The 11,657-nt window shown below is 40.8% G+C and overlaps 1 protein-coding gene across 1 annotated transcript in view; it reads right to left on the reverse strand.

Annotated features, from left to right (window-relative positions):
• Trdmt1 (tRNA aspartic acid methyltransferase 1) overlaps positions 1 to 5,342 on the reverse strand; it is a 50,681-nt gene extending 45,339 nt beyond the window's left edge. Inside the window, exon 1 of the mRNA XM_008833893.3 lies at positions 5,151 to 5,342. Coding sequence (XP_008832115.1) covers positions 5,151 to 5,214 — 64 coding nt within the window. The 5' untranslated portion in view covers positions 5,215 to 5,342. The remainder of the gene's footprint in view (positions 1 to 5,150) is intronic.
• Between the last annotated feature and the right edge of the window lie 6,315 nt (positions 5,343 to 11,657).

An 11,657-nucleotide genomic window follows, 5' to 3' on the forward strand; every position in this document is an offset into this window, starting at 1 on the left:
CCTCTTTCTCTGGTTCATTGGGCCTCTAATAAGCAACACCCTCCCAGACTGCCTTTACTAGTGATAAAAAGAACATGGAGTCCATGCATGATGGTGTAGGACTACGCTCCCCAGTACTGGGAAGGCTCAGGAAGGAAGACTGTGAGTTCAAGGCCAGCCAGGGCTGAACAGCAAGGCCGTGGTTCAAAAAGTTAACTGATTAAAAACTAAAAATACTTTTATATTTATTTGCCTACTGTTGTTTCTAAAGTTGTTCAGAAATGGGAAGATGGATACTTTTTACTGAGACTTACTTTTATAGACAAGTCCTAAAACATTAGCTTTGTCATCTTTTCATTAGCACTGATGAAGTAATTTGATCTATGGGATGTAAATAAATATTTTTAAATGGGACAAGTTTTTATAGTTTGCTTTATTTTAAATCTGACAAGTTGGCCCATAGTTACGAGCGGTGGCTGCTCTTGCAGAGGAGCAAGGTTCAGTTCCCAGCACCTACATGGCAGGTAACAACCCTTCATAAATCCACTTCCAAGGTCTGATGCCCTCTTCTGGCTTCCACGGGCATTGCATACATGGGTAAACTTACATTCATGCAGGCAAAACATTCGTACACATAAAATAAAAATTTTTAAAAATTAAGCTGACAAGTTATGCAAGAGTAACCAAGAGAACAGGCTGTAAAAAGTGCACGATCCCAAAGACAGAGAAAAAAAAGAAACAGAGCAGCTCAAGTTCTAGCTCCTTATACCTGGTATTCTAAAGATATCCTAAGCTGACATACAGATTTACATAGAAAATACTTCTTGACAAAGTAATAACCTCCTCACACCCAATTATAAGGTGGTTTAGAGACTCAAGTTGCCATAAAGTCACTGAGGAATGAAGACAAAGATTCAGAAAATGAACAATGGAGTAGCAAATGAGCGGCTTAGCATCTTAACAGAAAATACTAAGGGTGAATCATTTTTTATTGAACTAGTTAAGGTAGTATGTGGCTAAACTCAAAAGCAATGCCATGTTAAGACCTTTGGCAATCACTTGGTATACACTGACCTTTTTGTTTTGAAGGCTGTCTCCAGTATTGACTATATAGACAAGTCACCAGCTAGAGCTGTCCTTTATTGGTCACCTTACTCTCCTCCTGTGATTACCTTTCACCCTGAGAAACATTCAGTGTCTTATTTGGTGATGTTTGCAGGTGTCCATGTAGGCTTTACAGATGTCATACACAGCGCATACTACCTCCACTGCTCGCTGGACACCTTTTCACTGGAATGATTCTGAGTAACCAGAGCGCTGTCGACCATAAATAATGTCTAAGAGGCACTTCTATTAAAGAATGCAGTAGCCATTGGTATGCTTGTGGGTATCTACTTTTGAAATATTTTCCCACATTATGGGTCCCTCCTTTCCAAGCAGAGGTCAGAACTCAATTCCCAGCTTCCATTGTCTGGCAGTGGGATCCAGCGCCCACCAAGCAATTTCGTCCATATAAAACTTCAGTTCAAATGCAAAAACATAAGGATGCAAATGAGAAAATTCATCCTTTTGGTGAGGGAAGTGGCAGAGGCATTCAGCTTTCAGGGGGAAAACTGGGGTGACATACAAGGGCATCCATTTCCCAGCACCACAGGCTATGTTGTCCGCACACTGCTTCACTGGGACAATCCCCAGAAGTATGCTTTGGGTAGTGTTCCTGTTGACCTAACCTGTTTGTTGAGTGCCCTTTAGATTCAATTCCGAAACCTCCAAGAATCCTTTAACATTTTTTTCCCATTTATGTTAACTAGAGAGTGGGTTCTGTCATTTGTAACTAAGACATGTAAATGATATAAAGCAAACAAACAAACAAACCTGGATTAAGTGAATTATGGCTTCATAAAAATGATAGTAAAATAATTATCAGTTCAGTATTAAACTCAACAGCAGCCTAAGGAGAGCCTGCCAAACATGGGTCTATGTTAGAAATTATACAGGAACTAAGGGGAATAGCACAGGATGTGGAATTTAGGAAGCTAGACACATCAGTATTATAACTGCAACAATGCAACAGTATATTGTATATACTTATAAGGGTAAAAATCTGTTCACTGGGTTTAGGGAAAAATCTATCATATTGTTAAAGAAATCTACCATTTATAATGATTAAATGCTTTCTTCTCAGTAAGATGAGAAAAATATTTTCAAATCACGAATCTAACAAAAAATTAATATCCAAAATATATAAAAGGCTTCTCTAACTCAAAACTTTTTTAAATTCCAAAATGGACCAAAAATCTTAGTGGCTTTTTTTCAATTGTCAATAAGCAAATAAAAAGATCCTGGACACCTTTAGTGATAAAAACTATAAATCAAGATCATAATGAAGCATCAATGCATACACGTTAAGATGGCTACTATCAAAAAACTGTGGGATAACAAGAAGACAGTGATGGTAAAAGTGGAACCCTCATGCACTGTAAGGGGCTAAAGCTGTGTAGTTTCTGTGAAATACTGTGGTGATTCCTCAAGGCATTAAGGAGAGCTATAGGTGCAATCAATTCCATTCTTAAACATATATCTGAGAGAATTCAAAGTAAGGATCCAAATAGATACTTATATACCAATATTCAGAGTAGCGTTATTCACAATAGCAAACAGGCTGAAAGGACTTGAGTGTTTATTAACAGATGAATGAATAAACAAAAATTTAAATACTCAGTGATATATTATCTAGCCATAAAGAAAAATGAGGTACAGACATGCACTACAACATAAATGAACTCAAAAACATCACATATATTATTAAAATAAGCCAGACATAAAAGGACATGTTAGGTTATTCCACTTACGAGACTCCTAGATCAATTCATAAAGTAAGGGACCAGTAATCAAAGAAAAGAAGGATGAGGAATTATTGTTTAATCCTGTCTGGGATGATGAAAATGTTTTGGAAACCAATATTGGTGAAGGTTGCATGACATTGTGAATACACTTAATGTTGCTAAACGGTACACTTAAACACAGCTAAAGTGATACATTTTACAATGTGTATATTTAATACAATACAAAATTCCATTACACATTATCTAGAAACAAGCCAAAACTGTGGTTCAATATTCTCTTACTGTTGCTTTTCTTATGATTATTCAGTATGTAGACTCAAGTAAGTTTAGTGGACAGAATCAAAACTATAGCAACAGAACACAGTTAAATGGTCTGATAGACAGACCTAAGTTAGGATACTGGTTCTACACTTATTACAGTCTTAGAACAGGCCCTGACACATAGAGGCCAGCCCTTAATGAAAGTCAAAGTCAGCAGTCACTGTTAGTAGCCTTTCTTAATTAAATAACCACAAGGAAAATAACAATGTGCTTTATTACAGATAAATTTAAAACTCTGGTTCATCAAGCAAATGAGCATTAGAAGACAGACAAATGTGGAAAGAAAAAATATTTGTATAAGGCCTCTCATACGCAGACCTCAACCCAAAAGACGTAGGGAAGGAGGGAAAGCTGCTTTGGGTGGTAAGGACAGCCTCTCTGAGGAGGCCATCTATTAACTAACATAAGAGTGAAAAGACGTTCGAGTAGAAAAGTCTGACTTTGGAACACTCAGAGTGGAAACAACAGCAACAGTAAAGGCCAGAACACAGGAGAAACTCAGAAGGCTGAAAGAACAGAGAAAACCCAGTGGGCCCAGACAAAGAACCATACAGGGCACGGCAGGCAAAAGAGGCAGAATCCAGAACTCACAGACCTGCTAAGATGGGACCATGTTCTAACCATCACCATTGGATGAATTAATCCACATTTCAGAAAGCACATTTAAGGAAAAAGAAAAAACAAAAACAAAAACCATGATTTACACTCAAGGACTTAAGCGCACTGTGTTTGGAAAAAAAAAATAGGAGCACTCTAAAGAGCCAACATTTAACTAGCTGTTATTCATAGCCTATAAGGTACTAAGCAGCCTTAAGATACCAGAAAATGCTAACATTATATATGGTTGTATATATGGTTATATTATATAAGGTTATATATAATAATTATAATTACATAATTATAATTATATAAAAAAAAAAAAGGTCAGCAAACTTAAGAAAAATGCAATATTCTCTGACATAGGACAGAATCAAAATTCAACATCTACTCAAAAAATGCATAGGCTCAATTCATTGGGTATTGTGCATATCTTACTTGGCCTCCTGTTATCCTTGGTGCTAAAAAAAAAAAAAAAAAAAAAAAAAAGGAAGCAGAGAAGGTTCTGTTTTGTGGTTGTCTTAGTAATTCAAGAATAAACACACACACATACACGTTCAAAGTCTGTCACACCATAACCACGTGGCTAGAGTACAGCACCTGGCACAGAACAGGAGCTCATACTGTAAGTATTTTCACTCAGTATCACAAAAAGTGAATCCATTCCAAAGAAACTAAGCTCTAAAATGAAAGAGGGACACAAAAAGGAACAGTGACAGTATAAACAATATTTTTGAATGGTTTCAACGTATCTTTCATGTTACTCTATCTTTAATTCTCGGGATTCCCTTCTGGAAGCTCTGTTTCACAGGTTTAAAAAGGCCAGGAAACGGGGCTTGAAACCAGGAGGCCAACGTTTCTGTACCAAGCAGGGAAGCAATGCTTGAACCCAGTCTTCTAGTATTTCGTGGAGACCTGCGTAAGACATGCTTCTTTCCGCAGACTTGACCGCGTGGTCCTCTCTTACGTTTTCCCTACATCCTAACTAACATCTGCAAACTTCTGTTTTCAACTGCAGTGGTTGTTACCCTGCTCCACACCCTCCGCTCACCCCCTGACTTCCTCAAGGCCTGGGAACAGCAGGCCTACACCTGGGTCTCGGCATTGGCAAAGGCCCTTTCCCGGAACTTTGATCCATTTTCGTTTGACTTTATAGACCCAAGAATCCAACCTCACAAACCAGTACCCAGGCGCCTGGCAGCTCAGGGACAACGCTTGGGGCCTAGGTAAGAGAGCCACTCAGGAGGGGCAGGCGCGGGCGGCCCGCGACGGCGGTTTCCATGGCAACCGAGCGCCACCGCCGCCAGGTCCCGCCTCACAGGGTCCGCCGCTCCGCCCCTTCCCGGGCCGGGTGAGAGACAAGCTGCCCAGAGAGAATCAAAGGAGAAGCTTTCGGTCCGCTCTCACCTCGCAGCGCGTGGTGCATGCCGCCGATGCCGCTGTACAGCTCCAGGACCCGCAGGACTTCCATCCCTTCCCAACCACGAGCGCGGCCTGAAAACTAGGCCTACCGGGCCCTCGCTTCTCCATCCCGTGTCCACGCCGCTCCCTTTGTCTCGAGTTCCGCCGCTTTTTAGTTCCCCGCACCTCCAGTAGGTCTGGGTTAATACTACAGAACCTCTTGCAGCCTCGGGGCTTGCAGGGGTCAGGGAGGGGACAAAGGGCGGAAAACGAAAACAAACCTCCCAGATGAAAAGCAGCCACTCCACTGCCTGATTTATCTTCTTGTTCTCAGTAGCCTTTAGTGAGTGAGAAAGAAACCCAGAGCCAGTAAAAAGGTGAAAACTGCTTGGCTTCGAAGTAAATTACTGATTAGAATCCAGAAAGGCATTTTCCAGGCAGGCTGCTTTTTCTGTTTCTTGGCAGTCTGACTTAAGAATTTCTTCAAAGAAATCAGGGCACATACCCCAAGATTGGGGGTGCGCCTGTGCTGGAATATGGAAGTGAATCTTATCAGGCTCTTTCCTGGAGAAGGTTTCAGAATTACAAATGCTTAGAGCAGGGCCCGGGAGGCACATTAATAATTCTGAGGATGATTGCTGTAAATAGTAGGATTAATTATATTTTAGTTGTTAAATATATGCTCTTAATACCAGTCTTAATAGGACTCTTCATGGGTCCCCAAGTGCTAGGGCCTGTGTTCTCCAATATAGTCCAGGGGTCAAATTGTAGATGGAGATGAACCCCTATGCAGAAACAGGAACAGTCTCTATCCTTTGTTCTTAATATTATTGCCATAAGATTAAGCCTTGTTAGGAGGAATTCGAGGGTATCACTTGTAATAAAACTAACTGATCTGTTAGAAATTTTGGGTACTGACTAATGTAATGTTGTTAAGAAAACTGTCATATATCTGAACGTCAGAACTGATGAATCCATTTTGATGTGATCTATGAAATTACATTGAGGGGAGGGGGCTGGAGAGATGGTTCAGTGGTTAAGAGCACTGGCTACTCTTGCAGGATACGGGAGTTCAGTTCTCAGCACCCACTTGGCTGCTAACAACCCCCCATAACACCAGAAGATCCAGCCCCCTCTTCTGAGGACATTGCATGACACAGGTGCGCTTACATGCATGCAATACACTCATACACATAAAATAATATTTTTAAAGAAATTAATTTTTTTGTCTTTTTGAGACAGGGTCTCCCTGTAGTCCCAGCTGACTTGAACTCACTATATAGACCAGGCTGGCCTTAAAACTCACAGAGATCTGCCTGCCCCTGCCTCCTGAATGCTGGGACTAAAGGCGTGTGCTGCCACACCACCACACCTGGCAAGAAATTAAATTTTTAATTAGCAAATGTGCGTTGGCCTTTACGTGTTCCCCATCTGTCATGCATTTCAGATGGGCAGGGGATATACAATAGGATACTACTAAGCTAGATTTTAGCCTTGGCATTGCCAGTAATTGGTTGTGCCAGATTGAAATAAGCTAGTTTCCTCATTTGTAAAAATATGCAGGAAAGAAGAGGAAGAAAGGATTGCTGAATGCTTTGCAGTTCCAGTGTGCGGTGGTTGAATTAATGTTTGAAAAGACAAATTGATGCTGCTGTCATGGGAGCATCTTCACAATGTGGCCTCAAACCTCCTTTTTTTTTCTTTTACTTGATCTGTCCTATAAAAACTGCTCCGTGGTCCCCAGACATAACTCCTATGCTTATGTTAGTTTTTGCCAACCTGATACAACTAGAGATACACCTGGGAAGAGGGAATTTCAATTGAGGGAAATTTCTCAGTCAGATTGACCTATGAGCATGTCTTTGGGGTATTTTCTTCCTTTTAAAAAATTTTGTCTATTATTTTTATTTTATGTGTACAAATGTATTGCCTGTATGTGTGTAAGTGAACCCCTGTTGGGCAATCCCTGCAGAGGTCAGAAGCAGGTGTTGGATTCCCCTGGAACTGGGGTTACAGTTTCTAGCCACCATGTAGGTGCGAGGAAACAAACTCAGATCCTCTTCAAGAGCAGCCAGTGCTCTTAACTGCTGAACAATTTCTCCAGCCCTCCTGTGGGTTATTTTCTTGATTGCCATTGATGTAGGTTGTCCCAGCCCACTGTGTTTGGTGCCTCCCTGGGCAGGTGGGCCTGGGCAATGTAAGAAAGGTAGCTGTAAGCTGGAGGGATGGCTCAGTGGTTAAGAGCACTAGCTGCTCTTGCAGAAGACCTGGGTTTGAATAACAGCACCCGCATAGTAGCCAACAACTGTCTGTAACTCCAGTTCCAAAGGAATCCAAAGCTCTCTTCCGAAGGCAATGCATGACATGGGTACACTTACATACATGCAGGCCATACATTCATACACATAAAATAAAAATAATAAATAAAAATTATTTTTAAAAAGTTGGGGTTGAGGATTTAGCTCAGTGGTAGAGCGCTAGCCTAGCAAGCGCAAGGCCCTGAATTCGACCCTCAGCTCCGAAAAAAAAATTAAGCTGAGCAAACAGGAAGGAATAAGCCAGTGAGCAGCATTCCTCCATAGTCTCTGTTCAGTTCCTGCCTCCAGGTTCCTGCCTGGTCTTCCCTCAATGATAGATTGTAATTGGGACATAGCCAAATAACCCCTTTCCTCCCCAAGTTGTTTTTTTGGTCAGAGTATTTTTTTTTTTGAATTTTTGCATGTTTCATACAGAACATCTCACTCAACCCTAATCATCTTAAATCACCTTCCCCACTGGCCCCGTCCCATTGCCTCCCCTCAGGGATTCTTATATTCTGTCATTTGTGTTAAGGCCTATTGTTAGTGTCCCAGACGCTCCTCAGTGCAAGTTCACCTACTGAGGTCTAGTCAGTCTGTCTAGAGTCTCTCGCTTTAGGAAGATCAGCTCTTCCTCACCCAGCAGTAATCAGTTGTCAATATTTCTTCAGCTAAGATTTGGGTCAGCTGCCCATTTCCCCAGTTCTATGCTGGGTTTTTGTCTGCTTGAGTTTGCATGGGACTTGTGTATGCTGACACCATTGCTGTAGGTCCATATGAGCAGTGTCCCAGGAGCTTATAGGACTATATTTCCATATGGTCATGCACCTCCTCCCTGGCTCTTATAATCTTTCTACCCCCTCTTCTGCAATGGTCCCTGAGTCCTGGATGGGTGAACTTTAATACAGGAGTCCTGCTTAAGGACCAGCATTCTGCAGACTCAATCTCTACACTTTGGCCATTTGTGACCTTTTGTGTTTCTGGCCCTCTATTGCATGAGGGAGCTTCATTAATGAGAATTGAGATATTCATTAGTGTCCTCTTTACTCCTGTTCCAAGTTCTGTGAAACTTAGGTATAGAGGTTGCATTGTACATGTGCCACTTAGGCTTGGGCAATTCACAGACAATGTCTGTGTGTATTGGTCAGAGTATTTTATTTCAGCAACAGAACCAAACTAGAACACTTGTGGTATTCTTTGCCTTCCCTAGAAATCTTGTCTTCTTCAAGACTTGAATACTTCAAGTAGGACCTACCTTCTAGACTCCCAAGCTAGAACCTCCAGTTTAATTGTTCAGATTCCTGTCCTGCATTGTTTTTTGTTACTGTGATAAACAAATGACTAAAACAACTTGGGAAGGAAAGGATTTATTCTATCTTATAAGTCACAGTCCATCAGGAGCTCAGGATAGGCGCTTGAAGCAAACACCCGGAGGAATGCTGCTTGCTGTCTTGGTTTCTGGTTCATGGTCAGCTTCCTTTTTACACAGCCCAGGCCCACCTGCCCAGGAATGGCCCCACCCTACAATGGCTGTGCCACCCTACACCAATTAAGACAGTCAGGGAAACTTCTTAGTTGAGGCTCCCTAGTCAGATAATTCTATCTTTAGACAAATTGACATCTATAGCTAAATATGACATCTCCCTTATCTGTGGAAATACAGATCTCCTTGCTCTTAAAACTAAATCCATTCCATTCCCTTTGGCCCAGTTTACACCTCATATGAGCCACATCTTCTCTTTTGGTAATATTCCTCTATAGAGTCAATCATGTGTGATAGTTATTTCAAGAATGAAAACCAGGGCCAGCAAGATGGCTTAGAGGGTAAAGAAGCTTGCCACTGAGCATGAGCACCAAAGTTCAATTAACTAATTTTTACCAAATATGGAAACTTTATAATCCTAACTTACAACTATCTTCCTGGAAGCATTTGAACGTTAAGCCACCTAGAGTCCAGACACCGATAGAGAGTGTGTGCTTTGAGAGGCACTGGGGCAGTTTGGGTAGTCTCTGGTACAGACGGTGTGCATCGAGGGGCATTGGGGCGGCTCAGCAGTGATAGCACAACTGGGAGTAGCTGAGAATGCAAGATTAGCAGATAGAGAAAAAAGAAAATATCTTTTTGAAAATATAACCAAATATCAAAGCTTTGACTTTAATGAATTTTCTCTTACAAAGGACAATACATTTGAAAACATTAACACCAAGAAAGTAAGGGCACATATATAAAATATAGCAAAAATAATTAAGGACACAATATACCAGAAGTATATTAAAATAACGATAGCACGCTCAATCACTGAGTTCGTTGTAGCCATTGGGAATTCAATAGTATTTCCATCTTTTTTTTCCTCTTGTTCATCATTAATATTTAGAAAATCAATAAAATCCTCTAAATGCTTACCATACGTTTGGCAGTAATCTTTTGAGTTTCTATGATCCAAGCCAGCCTTTATTCCCCAGTGAAATGTGATTTGGATTCCTATACAGCCTCATCTCTCAAGAGACCATAACTTCCTTATGCCAATCCAGTAACGAACAAGTAGCATTCTGGTGTATACAGACAAAGAATGATTTTTATGAATTGCCTGGGGAAACGAAAAAAGCAACACTTAGAATAAATTGACAGCAAATGTCCACGGGAGAGGAAATTAAATCCAGAAGACATTTAAATGGACAGTCTCCAGAGTTCATCTGCCACTTAAGAGTGCCTGTGCACTAGGATGGGTGTCTACCCTATTCCTCATCCACCAGCATTAGGCCTGGGCTTAAAAGCAGCTAAGGAGCAGTACGCCATAGTTCACACAGTGAGTTGGTTGGTCAAGAGCTTGAATTATTAGAAAACTATTCTTTATGGATACTCAAAATATAGTTGCTTTTAGGGTATCCCTCTGTATTGACTGAAAAAACTTCTATAATGAATGATGTTGTGGGAAACAATGCAATTTGAAGAGACAGAGTATAGATAGGAATTTTAAGCCTGCATTTCCTACCTATATGACTTGAGGGAAGTCATTTAACCACTCTGAGCCTAAGAGAACCTCAAAGATGTAGCAATAACAAGGCACATGACTCTGAAAATTAAATGATGATTAAAAGTACTTAAAGTCAGAATTTGAATATATCTGGCCCCAAAGGCTCATGTATAGAAAGCCTGGCTCCTGGATGGTGGTGCTATTAAGAAGCAATTGGATCATGAGAATAACAACTTATCAATGGCTTGTTCATAGATGAGAGGGCTATTAGAATGCAGGGACTAAGTTGGAGGAAGCAGGTCACTTGGTTTCTGCCTTTGAAATGCATATCTTATTCCTGAACCCTTCCTGTCTTTCTCTGCTTCCTGGCCATCTTAAGGTGAGCAGCCTCCTCCTTACATTGCCCACTGCTGTGATGTTCTCTCTTACCTTAGGAGCAAAGCAATGGATCCGACCAACCACAGACTGGAACCTCTGAAACTTTGAGACTAAATGAAGGTTTCCTCCTTTACATTGGTGTCCTTGGGTATTTTTTCAGTGACAAGAAGCTAATACTTTTAGTGGTTTGCAAAATAAAAATAAATGTACACTTATTAAGTACTGTATATAGTAGTTCCCATTTTTCTAGAGTTTTACTTGCTACAGTTTCAGTTACCTGCAATCACAGGGATCTGAAAATATTAAGTAGAAAATTCCAGAAACACTTCCTACATTTTTAATTCTGTGCCACTTAGAGAAACATCATAAAACAGCCTCATTCCATCCTGCCAAGGATGCCAGTCAATTCTTACCTGGCATAATGTCTATGATGGTTAGTTTTGATTGTCAACTTGACACAATCTGTAATCACCTGGAAAGAGGATCTCAATGAGGAATTTTCTGTGGGGGATAGAGTTGATTATGTTAATTGGTTTGGGAAGATCCAGCCCACTGGGGGTAGCACCATTCCCTAGGCAGGGGGTCCTGGACTCTAAGTGTAGAGAGCAAACTGAGCAATAGCAAACATGCATGCATTTATTTCTCTCTGCCCTTGACTGTGCATGTGATGTAACTAGCTGCTTCGAATACCTGCCTTGGCTTCCCCATAATGAGGGAGTACAGCCTGAAATTGTAAGTCGACTAAACCGTTTCTTCCTTAAGTTGATTTTTGTCAGGGTATTTTATCCCAACAACAGAAATGAAACTATAACAGTATCTATGCTATATGTACTGCAGTTATCAGTTTGAATGGCAGAACATTA

The sequence above is a fragment of the Nannospalax galili genome, unplaced genomic scaffold (genome assembly GCF_000622305.1).
Source record: "Nannospalax galili isolate Female #2095 unplaced genomic scaffold, S.galili_v1.0 scaffold976, whole genome shotgun sequence".
Classification (NCBI taxonomy): Eukaryota; Metazoa; Chordata; class Mammalia; order Rodentia; family Spalacidae; genus Nannospalax; species Nannospalax galili.